The 21,527-nt window shown below is 45.9% G+C and overlaps 1 protein-coding gene across 6 annotated transcripts in view; it reads right to left on the bottom strand.

Moving 5' to 3' along the window:
- DENND1A (DENN domain containing 1A) overlaps positions 1-21,527 on the bottom strand; it is a 150,138-nt gene that overhangs the window by 76,649 nt on the left and 51,962 nt on the right. For all 6 annotated transcript variants that reach the window (XM_051807499.1, XM_051807504.1, XM_051807501.1 and 3 more), the window contains exons 6-9: positions 7,370-7,439; positions 6,811-6,891; positions 5,481-5,534; positions 1,928-2,038 (exon numbers count right to left, since the gene is read on the bottom strand). In XM_051807499.1, the coding sequence (XP_051663459.1) occupies positions 1,928-2,038; positions 5,481-5,534; positions 6,811-6,891; positions 7,370-7,439 (316 nt within the window). The remainder of the gene's footprint in view (positions 1-1,927; positions 2,039-5,480; positions 5,535-6,810; positions 6,892-7,369; positions 7,440-21,527) is intronic.

Genomic DNA, 21,527 nt, shown 5'->3' with positions numbered 1-21,527 from the left:
CTGAATTTGAGATGACGTGTTGTAGCTCAGAATGCACCCCACCATAAAAGCCTTTCCACCCAGGATGGTTTAACTCTCCCTCTCTTACCTGATACCAAATTCAAGCCCTAAGCACAAAGTGTGTCTCCCAAAGTTAAAACAAATGCACTGCAAACAGGTCCCTTCCACTCCCTCGCTGGAGAAGGGAGAACTCCAGACAAAGGAGGCAGCCCCCCCAGCCCCACCCACCCTGCTGCACTCAGAGGATTCTGGGTTTGGTTCCTTTCCAGTTACAAGGTCTTGGCTTCCGCTGAGCACAGTTTGAAATAAAATAATGCAGCTTGTTCCTACTGCTGGAACCCGCCGAGCAGGGAATCGCTGGCTCCGGCCCAGCCTTCAAACCTGTCTTACACTGTCACTCCAGGCTTGGAGCACTGCAGATATAAAGTTGTAAGCTAAGAACACACAGTATGAACACCCCTCCCTCCCCAGAACCAGACACGCTTTTATCTTGGACAGAGGCAAAAGGAAGAGAAATAGCAGAAAGATAGGGAAAAAAACCCAGCCCCACTTGTGAACTGGCTCATTAAGGAAGGCAAAGTGACAGGTAAGTAATTCCTCTTCCCAGGCTCTGTCACAAAGGGAGAGATTAAACCAACCAACCACACAACCTCTGAAATGCTTTGGGCAGCCCTTCTCTTCTTCCCTCCTCTCTGATCATTTGCTGTTCTTTTCATTCTGCAGGTTGCTGAAATAAACACCTCTCCTTCATTTTATTCCATTACCTGGATGGATTTTTCCTTATTTCAGCAGCGATGACACAGAACACTTGGCAGATATAGAAGTTAAGATTTTGCAAGTTTTCTACAGTTTTAAACTTCATAATACTTAAATGCTTTCAGTTAAATGTGAGGTTGATTGTAAACATTATTAATAACTATTAATAGGTCCCAGAGGTTATTCTAATTCTCCTCCTTTTGCTTACCCTTCAAAATGACACTGCAGTAGTTATTCTGGGATTGGGTATGAGGCCTTACTCTCTCTCACTTCCCTGCCCTGTGCTGACAGACCACCCTGCATGGGTTTATGGACACCACTTCAGCCTTCTCGAGCATTGACAATCCAGGGAGCAGTTTTAATCTCAGACACAAAGCAGGTCATGGCCATACAGTCAGAGCCTGGTTAATGCCACACGAGATGGAAATGGCAGCTCTGTCTTAGGCAGGGCCACTCAAGTGCTCAGTCCACAGCACTAGAAAGCAAAATTAGTTAAACCATCTTCGTCACTCACAAAGGACAGCAATCAATAGCCTTTTACAGAGCAAACACAACGACCAGGGAGCATTTGCTTTTATAAGGAAAATCACAATCTTATTGACTGCTAAACCTTGAAATGCAGAACACCAAACTTTGAACTGAGCAGGCCTGTGCTCGTTTTGATCTCCAGCCATTTTCAGAAGAGAGTACTCGAGAATATTCAGCAGCTTTCATCTCTCAGACACTTGATGGAGCCTAAGTAGCACTAAGACTAAACCTTATCAAACACAACTGCAAAACTGTGGATTGTCAATGTACTCCAGCCCACTCCCCTGCTCCCTCCGGAGAAGGTCACTGTGACATCCATTTGACAGTGTCATTTATCTATTTTTTTTTCCTGTCAAGTAAATTATGAAAAAAGGACTTCACTATGGCATAAGCCTTTGTAGATTCATGTACCAAACAACCCCAAAAATTCCTGTATCCAAAAGACCCTTTCTCATTTGGACATCAGAGGCCAAGAGAAGCGCTGTAAAATCCTCACACACAGGCACAGAACTGAGCTGAGGCTGCATAAGTGAGATTGAAAGGGGGACCTGGAGATAATCAGATCATTTCCAATACATGACTGCAAAAAAAAAAAAAATTAAAGCTACTGTGACTAGAAGAAACTCTTGTGCATTTTACTCACAGTGCTGAGCTTGCTGCAGCAGATGAGGATGCGGCGCTCGTACAGCATGCTGGCGTAGAGGTGCAGCATGTTGTTCACATCCACTGCCACAAAGTACTCGGTCAGGTTCCTCTGGGGAGAGAGAACAGAAGGTTTGATTCACCATATCACAAAACCAAGTGTCCTTAGCAAAAATAACCCAAAAACCAAAAGGCAAACGGATTTCACTGTTCTGTCATGCCACACTTTCACTCCTGCATTGTCCCTCCATGCCCAGGCCATGCCCTCACCCTGTGCTCGTGCTGCAGGGCACAGCTTGTGGGGCAGGACTGAACACTGCAGATGTCTCCTAACAAACAGCACAATGTGATCCTGAGATCTTCACTATCAAAACCAGAAAGCCACCACAGAGGCAACTGGATCCCAGTGTGTTCTGCTCGCCTAGAACGAGGGGCTCCACAGGGCAAGGTAAAGAAAAAAGGATTTGTGTGTGGAGAGGGTATTTTCACTTCTTAAAACACAGAAATTAAAGAAAAGGGGCATTGTGGAGGAAAAGGTAATACACCCAGAAATGCTGAATTAGGGAATTTGTTTCCAAATAGCTTCTTACAGACACGAAAGGGTTGCTATATGATAAAGACAGCCTTATACAAAAAGCACATGTGAGAGCAAAATTAGATTAGTCATGAATTCAAGTGCAATCTTAATCATCCTTAAATAAAAAAGTGCAGAAAAGCAAAAAGCAAATATGATTTAGAAACTTAAAGAAGCTCAACAAAGCCTATTAGCACTTTTGACAGATCCAAGATACTTGGCCTGAGAAGTCTGCCAAGATGCTTCATACTGTGCAAAAATATGTTCCCCAGCTTGCCATCCAAACACAAAGAACTGAAGGAAAATTAAGCATTGTATTTGGGAGACTTTGGGACCAGGATGTAGGGAGATAAAAACTGGGTTCATTATGGTTGGCTTCAAATATGTACAATAAAACAACCACCCAGGTCTTTGTTACAGCGAAGCTGGAGCCACAGACAGGTACAGTCAAAGGAGAAAAAAAAAAGCCAACACGTTTTGCCAAAAACCTATTAAACTATCATGTACTTTTTCTGTATTTCTCATCCCATCTGTGCTGATTAACATGATATTTTTGTCTAAACATAAGCTGTCTTCTCTACGGCTCCTCTTCCCCCTCTCACCCAGCCTTCCCCGACGCCAAAACACGGCGCGTGACGACACAGCTCCTGCACACTGGGGGAATTAAAACCATTTTTAAGGAGCCCTGAACTTCTGCTGCCACCCAAATCAGGGGCACGGCAGAAGGAGCACACAGCCCCTGCATCCTGCCTGGGAGGATCTGTGCTCCACAGGGATGTGTGTGTGAGGCACCAGCACCCACTGCGAGAGGAAAACAGACGTGGGGCTGGACTCGCGATTGTTCCTCCACTGAGGGCACTGCGGTGGAATGACACACAAATGTACCTTCAGATGGGAAGATTTGTGAGGTTTGAGTCCTGTCTGCTCTCCGAGATTTGCCAAGGACACCTGGGAAGCATGTGGGCTGCATGGAAATGTATTGGTACTGAGGAGCTCACGTGTTCCCCGGGAGCCGTATTTATGAGAAAGCTGTCAGCTCTGAAGCTCAAATTGGGCCTTACACATGTATTTTGAAAGACATGTCTCGTAAGTGACAAAACCATGAATGAGTTAAATAAATACAAATGAAAGCGTTCCAATTTGCAGGATAATGGTTGGGTATTTGTTTCCTAGGACTTAAACCTTCCTTGGGGCAGGAAAAAGTGGGGGTTTCAGACCAGATACAGGAACAAGTATCCCCACTCCTCAAAATTCACCAGGAGTGCCACAAAACTCCCTCATGCTCCTTTGGAAGTTTGTTCCTAGATCAATCATCCATTTGATCATTTGCTATCTAATATCAATAAATGCACACTGAGTTTTGAGATTAAAAATCACAGACTTCTCTTCCACCATCATCTACTGAGGAAAAGGGACTCAGTGATACAAAAATACCCCAGAGTATGATCACCAAGAAAATGTCACCATTTCAGCCTGTTAATTTACCTGATACTTCTGAAACACAACAGCTGTTCCCAGGAAACTCAGTCTTGCACTGCATTTCCTGCAGCGACCCCGATCCATTTCTGAAGCCACAATGCATTTACATGTCCCTCACATGAAACCCATTAAACACAGGGATCTGACACCAAGTCAGATAATTCCAAGAGCCTTGTTAACATTCCAAACAGAGCTCTGTGCAGCTCTCCATTCATCATCGCATCCAACTTCAAAGTTTGGCACTACTAAAACTTCTGCTAAATATGGTGTTCAAAACATAATCACTGATAAGAGATGTTGAATTTTGAATAAATCAAGTCCATTGATTAAAATTCATAAAGACTTAAGCTCCTTTAATGTCCTTGTATTATCAGGTTTTAATTCCACATGAAAGTAGCATTAACACCCAGATAAAAACCTCCTAAGAAATTATACAATATTCATCAGGTAAATATAAGCATGAGAAATGCCTGAGAAATAGCAGAGAGTCAACTGCAGCTTCAGTTAGACCAGTGCACTTGATTTGTAGGATTTTGCTTTCTTACAATGAGCCCCAGCCCTTCTGATCTGGGCAGGACACAGACACACGTGTTGGCTCAATGAAATGTCCCTCTCCTGTTCCCAGAGGGGCCCTGGCTGTCCCCAGACCCTGCCCAGCCCACCTTGGCAGGGACAGGAGGACACCTGATAGCACCAGGCACCTCCAAGGCCCACCAGTGACTCTGTGAATTGGGGCAGGATTTGACAGCTGGTTTAGATTCAGGAACTGATTCTTGAATTACACCAGTGTATTTGTATTTGTACAAAAATAAAGCACTTCAGAAGAAAGAGCTCATCTATTAAATTCACTGACAGGATCCGTGTCAGTAGAAGAGTCTGCAACACAGAGAAGCCATCAGCAGTGTTTTGAAAGAGAAACAAACAGCCCCAAATGCTATCTGCTATACAAATCATCCCCAAATGAGATGAAATGTCTTGATGATGCCTTCCCTTTCTTTCATGCCTCAGCTGAGGTATTTGATGCTCAGACCGACCACACAATGCTCCAGGAAGAAAATTGGGATGTCAGGCACAGGAATTTGGCTGGGACACAGAGGGAGTACATTAAAGAGCACTGAGGAGAGGCAAATGCCAGCACTGTGTTCCCCCAGCCCTGCTGGAACACCTCAGACTTCGTGAGGCTCCAACAGTCTCCAGAGAAGTGGCTCTGAGGGGATCAGACATGTGTGACATTTTCAGAAGCCAAACAGGTTGTTTTCCCTGGTCATCCTTCCCGAGGGGTCCCAGTGCAGGATTAGCAGATCTGCTGTTTCTGCCCATTTCAACATGGCCATTAGTACTTTGTCCTTCATGCAATTCAGCTTTTAATCACACATGGAGATTGCCAGCTCCTAAAGCTCAGTATTCCACAGGATATAATCCATGACTACCAAACTAACACATGTTATCTATGTGACATTAAATAGAAGCAGTAAAGTGCAGGGTCCTCTCAAATACTCACATTTTCAGGTATACTGGGAAGCTCTCTGGTGTCAGGCACAGTAAAGTAAGAGTGCTACAAAAAGAGCAAATATTGATTATTGCAATTCAGTGCCTCACGATCAGTCCATAACCTGAAACAGCAAGTGGGTCCAACAGCCACACTGAACACAGACACTATAAACACCATTTCTGCTTCTGATGTGTCACTGGTTTGGTCTGGTTGCAAAGATGCAATGCAGGAACAGCACACAGAGCTGTGTCACATGGAGTAACCTCACCCTGACCCCGAAACAGGCTCAGAAACAGCCAAAATAAAATGCAGGAACACACCACAGCTCACAGTCCCTGGGCTGCCTTTTTATATCCTTTCTTGCTTCACCGCCCATGAAATGTCTGAGACAAGGGGAGACCAGCAGCATTCCTTGGAACCACTGGTATGAAAAAACCGGAATATCCCAACTGATCCCAGCCTTGGGAGATGGCTCCTTGTCACTCATCCTCTGAACAGAAATGCTGCTCACACAGAGGGAGCCCTGAGGGCACAGGGACAGCCCAGGGCCAGCTGGGGACCAGCAGGGCCACACCACTGCTCCTGTCCAGGAGAGGGGAGCAGGGGCAGCTCCTGCTGCCAGGCAGTCCTGTGGGAGCAGGAGCAGAGGAGATGGGAGGGGGGGAGTGTCCCTGTGAACTCCCCACAGGCAGGGGCAGCAACAGGCTCTGCAGGATGTCACCATGCCAGGGACACAGGGGTGTGCTGCAAAAGGGAGTCTGAGGACAAAAAACCCAAAAGACTAAATGCAAAGTGCAATCCCATCAACAAAATCCCAAATCTGTTCTGTTGGTGTGCTTTGCTTAATTTTCTCACAAGATATAAAAATGAAATAAATTCTTTTTCATATGAGTTTTTTTGAGGGAGGGGGGAAGAGGAGAAGGAACCAGTAAATGTGATAAACAATGAATACTGCAAAGGCTGCTGTGACAGGCATGTGACTGTTCCCCCCCAGCCCTGTCCCCTTGCAGGACCCAGGAGTTGTGCAGGAGTGTGGGCAGTAAATGTCCTCATGCTTCTCTGTGACCTCCCCCAGGTCACAGGGGATGGCAGAGATCTCCATGGGGAACACACACAACCTCCCTCCAACCAGAGAACAGCATTTCAGAGACATCTGAGGTTAGGGAGAGGCAAACAGAGGGCCCCGAATGTGAAAAGGGGAATTTCACAGCTCTGTGTCCTCACAGGGAAACAACATCTGTGTACAAGCTCCAGGACAGAGAATTGCTGTTGACATTCCTCTGTTATGACATGGAATGAATATTAAGCACCTTAGTTTCCATCTCCCCCCTTCACTTACCACTCCAAGATGAACAGAGGTTCCTGGCTCAGGGATGGTGAGTTTATGAAATGTTTCTAGGAGCTCACTCCTTTGACTATCCTGAAATAAGGAGGGAAAAAAAAGGAATGCTAAGTAGGCATTGGTGCAACCGGGTTAACTCCAGGGCAGAAGGGCCAGATGATGCCAGGTGGGTAAACCTGGCATTAGTAGGGTTAGTTCTACACCTCCTGCACCCGACAATAACCTTGGATCAGCCCCTGTCAGAACATGGAATTGCAGAACTGCTGAGCACAGGGCAGGGGTCAGCCCAGCACGGGCCACTGCAGGAACCCAGGGATTGTGGTGGAGACACAGTCACACCCTTGAGCTTCATCTTTTCCCAAAAATAATTTAAATGCATATTTATTTTTCAGAGACACTTCCCAAGCTGATGACCTTCTATGTCACTGCATCATAGGGATTAATAATTCACATGGTCAGCTCTCATAGAAGCACCTCTTCAACCAGCTCGTTTCATCCTCTCGCCCCCATCTGATATTGGGCAGGGAAAAGGAGGGTCAGTATTTCAGAAGAATACCTGTCCTTTTGCTGAATAATCTGCCAAGACATTGAGCAGCTTATAAAAGACTTCAAACCACGGGAGGTAACTGGAAAAAAGAAAAAAAGAAAAAGCATACATTTAATTTGCTAAATCTCAGTCAATAAATCCAGGATCACCAGCCCTTATGCTACAGATGCATCCCAACGTGATGCTGCATAATTATCTGTCAGGAAAGCCACAGCAGACTTGCACTGGGAGGAGAGCTCTGCCAGGAGGCTGAGGGATCCCTCTCCTTGGAGGGCTGAGCTTTGGAGTTCACCCTTCCCCACTGCTGGGCACCACCCAGCCCCACAGCACCAGGGCTGCCCACCCTCACCAACACACACAGTCCCACACGAGGTTTAACCCCAAAGATCTCTGTGCACTGATGTCCATGTGTGCTGGAACATATTGAATGTCAAATAACTCTTCTGTACAGCTGCTGAGGGTCCTTGGAAAGCCAAGACAGGCAGTTATTTTGGGTTTGAGTCCTCACACAAGTGGATTTTTTAAACTGTATAACCAGTAGCTCAGGTTTTAATTGTTGTCAGATCTCATCCCATGACTGTGTTTAGCCTGGCCCTTACTTTGGTCAAACAGAAACTTCACCTTCACATTTGCACACAACTTCCAAAAGAAAAGAAGAAACAAGATTCAAAGAGAAACATGCAGAAAAAATCACAGCCTTTTCATTTGAATTACATCTCCACTGCACAAAGTAAGACAGAGAAGATGTTCCTTTCCCCTACAGCTTTGGAGGGTTCTGTGCCCTGTTTTCATGGCACAGTTCTTTATTCCAACCCCTTTTCCCAGACCTGTGAGGGATTTCCCTGGGCTGCAGCAAATGCAAAGCCAGTGTGAGGCACTGCCTGATGCTGCTTTAACCACAGCTGCTTTCTGAAGCAAATGGGTTCTACTGTGATATAGTGAGACAGGATCTAAAGTTTTTATAAAATATGACTCCATCCTGACAGCTGTAAGGAATGGAGTGCCCCGTGCTCTGCCTGGGCAGCTCTGGGTGATAAATGAGGTGAGAAGCTGTGTATGAGACAGACACAGGGACTGGCACTCCATCATTAGCCTTTGTTTGAAGCCTGCAAATGCTACTGTAAAATGTAAGTAGCTTATCAAAATATACTGATAAGCAACTTAACTTTTCATGTTATATGACAGTATTATCGTTTAAATTAATACGCTCCAAACATCTTTACAAAGTGTGTATTGGAATAGAGCAGAAAGACAGACAATTACCACTTTAAACAGCATTTAAGTTTGGCATTATATTGTAAACAATCCAGAAGGATTAGGTAGAAGATAAGTTTCTTTCTTTCTGTTTAGTTAAATAAACTTCAGCAGAGTTAAAAGCCATTACAAGGGTAACAAGAAATCCTCTCCAAACATATCTGCTAAGTAGAGATTAAGAACCTGGTAAACAAATCCGTGCAAGGCATCTATCAAAAGAGTTTGAGAAGACAGGAAACCAAGGAGGCAGAAAGCTCCCTGGCAGTGGGAAACCACAGCTGCTTCCAGGGAGGCACAATTAAAGTTCTTCTTAATCGCTCGGGGACCTTCTGGAAAACTACATTTACAAGTTGCTGCCAGCAGTGCCTGCGAGTGGGGAAGCTGCAGAGCTGCACTGACAGAGCTGAAACGAGCACCTTTAAAGCTGCTCCTGTGTTTATGATGTATGTGCATCAAAGCAAAGAGGCAAAGCAGGTTCCCCAGGCTCTGAGGGTGACCATGGAGCAGGTCCTGGCAGCACAGGGACCCAGCAGGACAACGCTGAGCCCCCGGGCCAGGGTCAGGGGCTGGGCTGCTGCTCACACTGCTCTGCCCTGCCAGGGCCTGGGTGCACTGCTGCCACACTCCTTGGCCTTCCCTTGTCTCCTCACCAGTATCCTCTGATGAACCTCAGGTTGTCCTTTTTGTAACTTTAACTTTTCCTTGTTTTCCAGGTGATGGTTTAGCAGCTCAGCATTAACTGCTTCTTTTTCTATTTTGAGAATAACGTCTTGTTTTGAGGAGAGAAGTGTCACAGTCTGGGAGCTGAGGAAATGAGCTGGTATTTGAAGCAGAACTCAGCACCCCACAACACACAGGGATCTGTGAGGCTTTGCTCAAGAGAGGGGCAAGACAAGATAAAACAAACCCACCACAGAATTGTGGGAATTCTGTAGACAATCTCACTTCAGTTTTCACCTCCCCCATTGCCACAGCACGATTCAGGATCTCCCTCAGCCCAAAAGTTTTGGATACATTAGAAAGCTAATTTATCCTGCCACCTTCAATACTTTTACTTCATCACTTATTCCATGTGTTGACTACTCAATAGTGAAACAGTTCTGCTTTTATTAGACCAAACTGTGACCAGTTAAAGTTGAAAAAAAACTAAAAAAAAAAAACCCAAACAATATAGTTATCTCGAGTTGTTTCTAGATCTCTGCAAAAGGAAAAAAAAAGATGTGAATTTTTCTTACAAAAAGCAAATCCTCAAGGCAGCCTTTAAACACCCCTCCAAAGAAACAGAGGAGTTTATAACCCAAAACTTTCTGTGCCACATGAACTTAAGTAGCACAACTGGTAGCACTACTGAAGATTTATGGCTTATGACTTGCTCATATTTAATTTGTAACCAAACACTTCCCCTTCCTCTTAGCTACCTCAGAAGTTTTGATTAACTCTTGTTTTCACAGGTCAGAGGTTAAGCAAAGGAAGGGAAGCTCTGCAGTGAAGTTGCCCAGAGCCCCGAGCACGGGACGCCCGCACAGCCCCCGCCAGCAGCACCAAACCAGCCCCAAACTGGGCTCCACTCACGGGCCTGAGGTTCAAAGACTCCAATGAGTATAAATCACACTGGGGGGAAAGAGTAAACAAAAATAAAAGGGCAATCTGAATGCACTGTTTTTTAGCTTCACCCCCGTTCCCGGTTTCCTCACAACTGTACACATGGATAACAACAGAAATGCCACAAGTCCTGGGAATCCAATCAAAGCCTCTGCAAACGGGGCTTCTCCAGGCTGAGGGACGGGCTCAGCACTGGGCTGGCCTGTGCTTGGAACCCTGGGGGGGGCCACAGCCAAGGACAGCCCTGGGGGGACAGCCCAGGCTGAGACAGTCCTGCCTGAGCCATCCTAGGTGAGCCAGCCCAGGCTAAAGCAGCCCAGGCTAAAGCAGCCCAGGTGAGCCAGTCCAGGTGAGCCAGCCCAGGCTAAAGCAGCCCAGGTGAGCCAGCCCAGGTGCCCCAGCCCTGGCTGATGGAAGCAGGGCTAGGCACAGAGCCTCATTCACTGCCTCACATGTCATCACCTTTTTAGTGCCCCCTGGAAAGCACAGAACACCATTGGTTACGTGTGTCACAGCAATCAGAGGCTGGCAGAGTGCTCAGACAGCAGTGCTGTGCTGCCCTGCAAGCACAAAGGGGCAAGAACATGCAACAACTCTAAGAATAGCAGAGGGGAAATCTTTAAGAAACCATCAACACTGGCAGCCAGTTGAAAAGATGCCTTCCTCAGAAAAAACAGCTGTTTCTTCTCCAGTTCTGAGGCACTGCTAATGAAGAGAGGGTTTGATAAGACATGTCCTTTCCTTGAATGCAAAAGTCCCACCATTATGATTTCTTTTGATATTTTTTGAGCGCTCATTAACATGAAGGGGAGTCCCAAGCACAGCATGGACCTCTCAAATCCCTCAGTTATCCCACAGATACCATGTCCATGCCAGGGCAGGGAGGGGCAAACACATGGTGTGGAACCAGGAACTCGACTTTCTGCTGGAAGGGGAAATCTCCAGTGAAGTCAACCTAAAAAGGGAGGGATTTTTCAGTGTTACCTGCAGCAGGAAACAGCAGGAAACCCAAGTGTGCAAGAACCTGTGAATGCTGAACTCACCAGAACAACTCCCATGGAACACTCCAGCCTTTGAGAACCTCAACAGCAGAAAGGCTCCGTGTCCCAGGGCAGCACCAGCACAGCCCAGTGGCAAGGGGGACCTTCTCAAATGATTTACGAAGATTTGCTTATAAAACTAACTTTTAACATCGATGGCTCCACCATTCCATGTCCCTGGTGTGCTGACACCATGGAAGAGCAGAGCAAGCAGAGCAAGCACTCCTGGAAAGGACCTTTGGTCTCCTCTGAACCTCTGAAGACAAGCAGCACCTCAGCTGTCCCAGCTCCTGGAGCAGCTGCACTTCTGCACACCCATCCTCTGAAATTATTGTGACTCAGCAACTTGTCTGACACCAACACATTTCCTGCAGCATCCCCTCCTAGACTGAGTTGCAAGCACACATAACTTTTACTCCTTCCATTCACACAGATCAGAAGTGGAATTTTAACATGTATTTATTTATAACACATACTATATATATTTTGATAACAGCATAACCAACTGCCATCTCCCTTGCAAAACAGAACAGTCATTTCCATTTTACAGATGGGCACACTTCTCTGTGGTGACAGGCTTACAAAATCTGTCTGTATTAGCCAGGATTGGATTCAGGGAGCTCCCAAATCTTGACCTTTTGCTCAGTACAATACTCTGTAGTGGCCTAGAATACTCAGTTCTGTCAATAATGACCTTGGTTATGACATGAATGATAGTATTCATCATCACTAACTTCACTGACACCCTCCTGACTGACATAAGTGTGAGGAAGAGGAAATTCAGGCCAATCCTTCCAGTGCCCCTCCCACAGCACTGCCACACACTGCAGCACTCAGGGGGCACCTCTGGGGACAGCCCCCCCGGGGTTGAGAGAACCAGCACAGAAAATACCTCAGACATCAGCCAGCCTTGGGGAGCAGTCATCCAAGACTTCTGGCATTTAGAGATAAAGCTCTGCAATTCATCCTTAAAACCAGTGTTGCTTCTTTCCATCCTCCTGCACCTGGCAGCTAACAGTTCTCCTCCCAGACAGCATTATTCCTAATCATGGAATCATGTTCTGGTTTAAGCTAATAAAGGTGATTTGGGGTTCTGACAATGAACTAAGTTATGTTTGCCAGTCACGATGCTCTTCAGGGGTTCTATGCACACGTGATTTTAAATAGCAAAAACACATCATCAAAGCACTTCTTTCTTCCTTTCATTAAAAATACGAATTTCTCTTTTGAATTATTTTTAAATTCCACCTTAATTTTTAGCAGTTAAGTTCAATTACTTATCTGCATATTTTAAAGCCAGTCCCTTCTCTCTGCTCAGGGATGACTCTCCACATGCTATTATTTTCCTTGCAGTAGTACACCACTACATTTTTTCCCCACCTTCCTTTCCTTCCCCCACCCAATGTTTCCAGCATTTTTACAAAATGCAGTTGAAAGAACCAAGGCATCTCTAGGCTCCTTTGGGAATTTCCATGGGCTAAATTCCCAGTTCAGCCATCCCTCTGTTCCACGTCCTCCCCTGCACCTCATGGACCTCAGAGCATCGTTATTGTCTCTTCTGGACTTGTCTGGTGACACGTTCTCACACTCAGAGCTGAACCACACACAGACACCCCAAATCTCCATAGCAACACCTGTGCATGGTGATGAGATCCAGCCTTACCTTCCCCAGCCTCCTCTGAACATTAGCTTTTTATTTATTTCAGTTGTGTCTCTGCTTTACACCTCCCCCCTGAGTGCCCCTGCCACCACAGAGAGCCAGCTGCACCCTTGCCCTTCCTCACTCCCACAGCAGTTCTTTGCTTTTTGCATTTTCTCCAATTTTGTTATAAACTTCTCCTTGTTTATTATCCTCCCATGATTCAGTTAAAAGTTCTGTAGCTCAGGCATGTGACTCATGTACACATTTCAGAAGTATCAAACCCCACAGAAGTGGATCACACCTCATCTCGTGGAGCATCTCAACATACAAAAGCCAACTGCAAGTGCTTACTGGGGTGACCTGCCACTGTGTGTTAACAATAAAAGTCAATTCAAACATTCCATCCCTGTTTTCCTACACAGTGTGACCATGTCTAAGCAGTCACAGCAAGTGTCCCTTGCACAAAGCCCCCCAGGTTCCCCAAATGCCCCTGTGAGCCCAGCCCTTCCCAAACAGCTCTGTGGCCCTGGAGCTGCAGCAGCCCTGGCTCACAGAGAGCCCGAGGGAGCTGGAGACCCCCAGCACCACACAGGGCCAGGGAACTGCAGCAGAGACACTGAGGATGGAACAATCCTACGGTCTAGTCAAGCTCAAAGTGCCTGGGCAGCTGGAGGTGCCCGTTCCGAGGGCGTCTGCTCGGGGCTGACACCTCACTGGGACATGGCCAAGGCAGCTGGGGCTGAGTGGGGCAGAGCTGGCACCCCTTCCCAGGGCCTTTGTGCTCACTCCAAAACCCTGGGGGAAAACAAGGGTCCAGAGCAGCTGTGGAATTTCTGTAAATGAAAGGAATTGAGGGGAGCTTGGCATGGCAGTGTGCAGGACCCTGCAGCACCCACGGGCACACACTGACCTCAGAGAAGGGGGAAACAACATCACACTCGGAAAAATAAACAGTTCTTCCTTGGGCTTTCATTGAAAAACGTTTTACACAAACCCAACCTGTTTCAAGAGCCTGCAGCACTGCACTCCAGCCTGGGGAGCAGGAATCCCACACCTTCTGGCTCACAGGCCCAGGCACCACCATCCTCTGCTCTGCACAAAGGAACTGTAAGTTCACAAGCACAACAGCACTTAGAGTGGGCACAGCTTTAAGTACCCTCAACAGTCAAGCTTTCATCTTGTGAGTCACCAATCACCCTGACATTTTAGAAATTTATTTAATTTTATGATAGGCTATTTTGTGTTTAATTTATTTCAGGAGTATCCTTACGCCCTGGTTGTTGCTGGACATACTGAAGGGCTTGGCAGTTTATAATAAGATTTATGAAATGCAACAAGATATCCTTGGAGTAAAAGAGTCAACAATTATGTTTCCCTTAATACCAACAGAAATACATTGGCCAATAGTTTTCCTTGGCCAGGGTAAAATGCTCTAAATAACAAATAAGAAGAGGGTACAAAACAGCCTTAAACTGAGAAAAGTTACAGATGATACTGGCACTAAATTGCTTGGACTTAAAAAAATTGGTTATGAAGGAGTTAGAGCAGTTTGGCACATGAGGTTTGGTTCGAAAAAGCAGGATGCACTAGACAGCATGAGAGCCTAAAGATCCCCACTGAAGTGACAATACAGAGAGAGGATTCCAAAGGCTTAGCTTGTCAAGGAATCTCCCTTCTCAAACCACGTTTAAAAGCACACATGAAAGTGCTGGAAGAGAGAATTCTAGATGTGGCAGACAATCAGAGATCCCACTAGGTTTGAGACATCTGGCATCAGTTGAAATCCATCACATTTCATTTGGGGATCAAAGCCTGCTGTTAAGTCTATCACAGGTTGAAATAGTAGATCCTGAACAGCCTTTTCATCCCAATGCAAATTAACCCTTTTTCCTTGACCAGAGAAACAGCTCCTTTTCATTACTGACTCCAATCATATGTGCTTGTCAAGCTATGCCCTCTAGTACTAAGTTTCAGCTGGAATCTCAGTAGAATGATGAAGTTTCTATTATAAATCAGAAGTGCTCCCTATCAGCACACGGGCCATGTGCTCCAGCACTGCTGCAGGGAGCTCCAAACCACTGCCCTGGGACAGTTTGTGTCACCACCTGGAACAGAGAAACTCCTGGAGGGAAGAAAAATGTTCCCAACCTGTGTGCTCAAGAGCCCCACTGCAAGGCTGGTGAGGAGCTGTGCTTGTGCTGAAGGGATTTGCTGCTCATTTCAAAGCTGGAGCTGAGCATCAGGTGTGTGTTGTGACACCTGTGAGTGAGTTCTGGACACAGCAGTGATTCTGTGCATTTTGGAAAATGAACTCCAGAGAGCTCTGGAGCAGGGGATGAGAATGTTTCAGTGCAAAAGGTGGAGGAGAAATCAATTACAGGTACCCCTCTTCTGGAATGTTCTCCACACCACTTGTGTTTCCTGTGGGCAAGAAACAAACCTAAGTGAACCAAGGGTTTTACAGTTCCCTCCACAGGGAGGGAACTTCACCACAGTGAAGAGACATTCACATGCTCAGAGGTGGCACACGTGTCTCCTAATAATAACAGGCAAAGTTGGTAGCAAGTCACAAAAGTTAAACTCAAACCCAACCAGAGTTGAAAGCACCAAGTGAGAAATTCCATTCAGGTGTAAGAATAAGCACATGAAACGACAGCACTCGACTCTTCACCTGCAGAGACACCACTGATGAACCTCACACAGAATTCCTGAAAATGTGACACAGGAATTAAAGAAAAGGTCTCTGTGGCCCATTAACTGGCTAGAGAGCACAGTTTTGATTTACAAGGCTTATTGTCCAACCATCAGTTAAGTAAATGATTAAAATAGGAAATTGCCCACAATCATTTTATTCTCTGCACTCTCAAACACTAATAAACCCTGACCCACACTGAGCTGGGCTGCTGTGGGTAAATACTTGCACAGTGTGGAGCAAGACCTGTCCCCTCCCCAGGCTGTTCCAAACCTGGGGTTACAATGAAGGGGTTCATTCCAGCTCCTGCACAGCCCAGGTAACTCTGCCCCTCGGAAGCCACTCGGAGCCTTCCTCCCGTGCCTGCAGTGCCCGAGCCAGGGCTTCCATCGGGACAATGCCCAGCCGTCCCTCAGCAGCCCTTCCCGGCAGTTCCACCTCCCCGAGCAGCCCCGGGTCTCCAATTACCGCCCCTAACCCGAGGGCTCCGGAGGAAGCTGCCGTGTAATCTCGCCGGGAATGTTGTTCTCATCTGTCAGCAGGGACAGGATGGCTCCCCCTGACAGATGCATTTGTAAGCCTTCAGCCGGCAGCCCCAAAGTGATCCATTTGGGGAGAGAAGATCTATCCATTTAGTACTTTAACCGCTTCCTCCCTCCCCTTGGTGCCAGGGAGGGGTTTTCCCCAAGGTGATGCACTAATTCAGTTTGTATTAGCTCGAAAATGAAGTTTCCAAGCCAGTCAGCCAGGGCCAAAGGTAATAAAAAGTGACATGATTTAATTATTTCTGTTACAGTTGTTCAGCAACGAAAGAAGGCGCGACACGAAGCCCTAATTAATTAAGTAAAATCGGTTTCTGGTCAGAAGGCAAGCCCAGTGAAGAGGCTGGACTGAATGCAGCACTCTCAGCTTTACCCAATTCCACCAGTAGCAATACACTGGTATCACTAACACTTGACATTTTTTGTTGTGATCCTTCTCATTGATATTTTACAGAAGTGTTCTGACTCGCAGTTAAGATTAAAGCTTCAGCAAAATCTGCAATAAACTTCCTTTGACACACCTTCACTACTCTTTAAATTCACTAAAAGTCACTGAAATTAGTATTCCCTGGATTGGTAATGCAGAGGGAGGAGGAGAAGGTATCTTGGGTCTCAGGCCTTTCAGGCCTGTAGTCAGCATGAATGTGAATCCATTCTGGAGCCTTCTCCCACTTCCACTGATTTCTCATTTTCCTGTAAATATCATGACCAACAAGATCTCTAAGGGTCTGTGCATAATTTACTGTCACCTTTGGAAAAAAAAACATGAATCCTGTCACAATCCCAAGTATTCCCAGGAGAAGGTGGCAAACTGCACGTAGAAAAAATTGCAGGGCCAGGACTGTTGGGGTGAGCTGTCCCTGGCAGTGTGTGCAAGGGAACTGCGTGAGGAAGGTGGCACTGCCAGTGCTGCACCTCCGGCTCAGGACCAACAGAAAGCAAGGAAAAGCAAGGAGAAGCAAGGAGAAGCAAGGAAAAGCAAGGAGAAGCAAGGAGAAGCAAGGAGAAGCAAGGAAAAGCAAGGAAAAGCAAGGAAAAGCAAGGAAAAGCAAGGAAAAGCAAGGAAAAGCAAGGAAAAGCAAGGAAAAGCAAGGAAAAGCAAGGAAAAGCAAGGAAAAGCAAGGAAAAGCAAGGAAAAGCAAGGAAAAGCAAGGAAAAGCAAGGAAAAGCAAGGAAAAGCAAGGAAAAGCAAGGAAAAGCAAGGAAAAGCAAGGAAAAGCAAGGAAAAGCAAGGAAAAGCAAGGAAAAGCAAGGAAAAGCAAGGAAAAGCAAGGAAAAGCAAGGAAAAGCAAGGAAAAGCAAGGAAAAGCAAGGAGGGACCACAGTCACAGTTTCAAATGCACGTTCCTCTGCCACAGAGCTGGAACCCAAGAGCTCCAATGCCTTCCCTGGGTGCAGCAGTGCTGTGGAGGTGGCTGCCCTGGGCTGTGCAGTGGCAGTGACCCATCAGTGCAGGTTCCAGAGTGAGACTGGGAAGCATTTTTACCATTACACTGCTCATAATTCAAACTCTGTTTTGTGTCTGTCGTTATAGGTCATTGTTGGCCAGATGGAAAGTATTAAGGAAAAAGGATTGCAACTAAATCAATGGGCTGCAGTGTGCTGCCAAAAGGCCCCAGGGTAACTACAAGCAGATTTGCAGGCAGGCTCTGCTCGGCACAGCCCGGCTCTGGCACATCCTCTGCCCTCACTAACAGCAGGAGGGCTCGGGGCCAGCTGAGAGCAGCTACTGTGCCAAACAGACTGTGCAGGTCTTGCTGCTTGAATGCTCCCACAGAAAGGGAGAATCGATGGGGCTCTCTGTAAACAACTCCCTGTACTTTCTGGCTGCTGCTAACTCAGAAGTGGGATAACTTCAGCCCACTACAAAATTAATGCAAGGACACAGCTCAGCCCTGGTACCAAAATCAACGTGGAAACGATAAACATCAGTGCTGAGGGATAACACTTCAAATTCCAACTAAGAATAATGATGTGTATATACACATTCACAGAGAAACTCAAAATCAACATCTTTTCTCCAATTGCAAGCACCGTATGGGAACAATTAAAGAATGGTTGAACAGCAGCCAAATCAAGAATTCATATTCATATTCTTTCTAACCTCTGATTCACAAGTGGAAGGGTCTTAAATTTGGCTACTGAGAATTTGAATTTTTATATTTCTTTCTAATATCAATCCTTCCCAGGAGATACCTTTTCTTTTGCACAGCTCATTGCTGCAGTTATCAATGAGCAGGTTCAGCTTAGCTAGGAAGCTCAGTGGGAAAAAATATCTTCCTAATATTACCCAACTAAGCTCTTCTGCATCCAGCATTTGAGTGCAGCCAGCCATGTCTGCAGACAAAACTTCAAGCTCGCTGGATGGACAGCAGTCATTCCGCTTTCTAGTGAATGGTAAGAGGAAAAAATGATAGAAACAAAGGGGAACTTCTGGTTCCTCATCTGCAGCAAAGACTCACATCCCCTCCTGCAGCCACGAGGCACTACTGTCTTACTTAAATCATTACTATCTTATTTAAAAATACTTGAGCAAGGGAAGATCCTAAGCCTTACAGGCTTTCTGAAGGAAGTTTCTAGAGGCTATGAAAAGGTTAATGGCAGACATGAAAACCAAAGGCAAGAAATGAGCAGATGTAATACAAAATTCTATTCTTCTTTTCCTGGAACTGTAGCTTGCAATAGCTCATCTCTATCTTGTAAAATTCGTAAGGACAATAAAGAAAAACCACAGGAAGTTTGGGAAAACTACACTGGAGACAGTGTATCAGGAAGAAGAAACACAAAGCAGATAGCTAAATTTAATTGATGTCAAGCTCCCTCTTCACTGGGTTCATCACTTTTCCACATATATTCTGACAAGCAACTGAAAAGAAAAGCCAGTGTCTGTTTAGGCAAATCAGCGGGGGTAAAAACCCTCAACTTCTGAGATGTAAACTGTTTTATAAACATGTCAAGTTAAGGCAGAATGCCTGCAGCACCCCCAGCCCTCCGACACACGCACTCGGGGCGTTCTCACATTTTCTGAGCCACCTCAGCTCAGCTTCCTGTCACCCAGCACAGAGAGGGGCCTGCTTTGCTGCAGCTACAGCTTGGAGGGAACTCCAGTTTCTGGGGAAGGTCAGGCTCCAGCTCCAGGTCTGCCTGTCCTCTCCTCTCCTCTCGGCAGGGCCCATGCAGAGCCCTGAGGGATCTGTGTCTGCAGCTCTCACTGACAGTCAGAGCAGCTGCTGAAGCCTCTGCTAAAAAATAGCAATAATAAAAAATCTATGAAGGCTGCAGACAGAGTCTCTACAGCAACATTTTTATTAGGTACTATTTTGTTGCAGTGTTGAATCAGAGAGATCCAATTTCTCATGATTTATACATGGATTTCATGGCCTTTGCCAATGTCTAACAGAAGCAGTTTGCCATTTGCTTTCATCTCCAGAGCATTTTAAGCAGAACAGGGATTCCAGGGTCGATACACCTCAAGGACCAAACTGACTGTCCAAAAAGTGTTCCAGCCATTACCAAACATCTCTTGGAAGGCTTCAAAGTATCACATAGATACTTATGGAAGCAAAACATTGATTTCACTTATTACCATTTTATTCAACATACAACTATAGTAAATCCTCAGAAAATAAAGACTGGACTTCCTTCTTACTTAATTAGACAGTAATATTTTCTGTGTCTACACAGAAATCTGACAGTGAAAAGGGAAAGGAAAGAAACCAAGTAAAAGAGATATATAGAGAGAAAGGTGGAGGGATTTTTTTTGTTTGGGTTCTTTTTTATGGCTATCTCTGCCCAGGGGTTCTGTACAGTCACTGCTTGCAGCCTAAACTCATTACTACAACTTTAAGCTGGCAAAAGAAATTCTTCCTCTGCTGTAGGACAGCCCAGTTTCATCATCAGTTCTCTTCCTCTCCTTTAAAAGAAATGGATTATATGTAAACTTCTCTTAAACAGTAATTCTAAATTAAAATTCCATCAATGTATAAAAGCACTAATGTCACACAGGCTGCACTGAACTAAGTGGAACTTTACCAAGGAAAAGCACCCACAATTTATTGCACTCAGCTTGCCAGAGCAAAAGTGCTTTGGGTGCACCCTCATGGCACGTGTCACTAATGGCAACTGGGGGCCCAACTGGCTCCTTGTCCCTCTTTGTGCTGGTTCCCTTCTCCACCTTCCAATTCACTCCAAAATAAAAGCAGCACAACTACTTTCTTAGCAGGCACAAAACAGTGTTCCTATTAATTTACTTTATATATGCAAAGGAAAAACAACAAAGCATGAAGCCACTGTAAATCAGTTAAGAATTTTTAGTTAACAAGAAGAATTCTGAGGCTCAGCCTCCCCATATATCAGAGTGCTACTAAATACATTCAACTCTTTGTCATCAGTGCCAGTACACTGCACAGAAGAACACTCCCATTACCACTGGTTCAAAGCATGTATCACAAATCTGTGCCTTTCAATGTTCCAAACTTTCCTCCAGATCCACTGAGAACGGGATGTCCTTCCTTATTCATCTGCAAATCCTCCTCTCAAACAACAGCCACAGAACATTTGAGAACAAAGTATATCAACCTCTCTAATTTAAGTATTGAATAATTTCCATGGGTTATGACAGAATTTCTATAGGCTCAAGCTCTTGTTGAGCTGAATTACTCCAACCTGACTCACTACCATGAACCAAATGTTCCTGGTGTGTGCAGGAAGGCAGCAAAGGCAGCTCTGGAACAGTGGGTGGAATCCAGTGAAATTCAGTTCAGTAGGAAGCCCAGGCTGAGGCTGCAAACACCAGCACAAGGATTCAAGAGGATGATAAAGATGAAGAAAAAGGCAAGAATCTCATTCCTCCAGAGGAAGAGGGTGGCTGTGAGGGGGAAGCAGCTTCCCATTCCTCCCCCCTCCTCCTCTCCATCCCTGGCACACAGCAGTCAGGATTGGCTAATGGTGCCCTGTCCTTGGCAGAAGGGAGGTTCCTTCACCTTGGCACCTACTACTTTCTTCTTTCAAACAATCCCATGGAGGACATTCCACCAGACACATCAGCCTTACACTTGTGGGAAATGAAGCCTTCGAGGAACACGTGAATCAAAACTCGGATGTTTGGGTGTTTTAACAGTGTAGGTTGTTCAAAGGATATTGAACCTGTGGGACCTCACCCCACAGCTGAGGAACAGCAGAAAGTGTCATGGTGAATAACTGAACTTACTGGTGGGATGGTGCCTCTCACTCCAAAAGCACCGCTCAGGGCAGGTGAGCCCTCCTGCAGCCAGACACTGAGTGCCACCAGGGACCCAGCTGGGACACCCAGAACCCCCAAAAGGGGCAAACCTGGACAGAAACGAGTGCCCAGGGAGGAGGTCTTGTAAAGCTTAACCCCTTCAGAGCGGGGGGA

The sequence above is a fragment of the Manacus candei genome, unplaced genomic scaffold (genome assembly GCF_025592945.1).
Source record: "Manacus candei isolate 608988 ecotype Guabito, Panama unplaced genomic scaffold, ASM2559294v1 h1tg000071l, whole genome shotgun sequence".
Classification (NCBI taxonomy): Eukaryota; Metazoa; Chordata; class Aves; order Passeriformes; family Pipridae; genus Manacus; species Manacus candei.
Note: the sequence above shows the minus strand (reverse complement) of the source record. Positions and strands in the feature narration are given on the sequence as shown.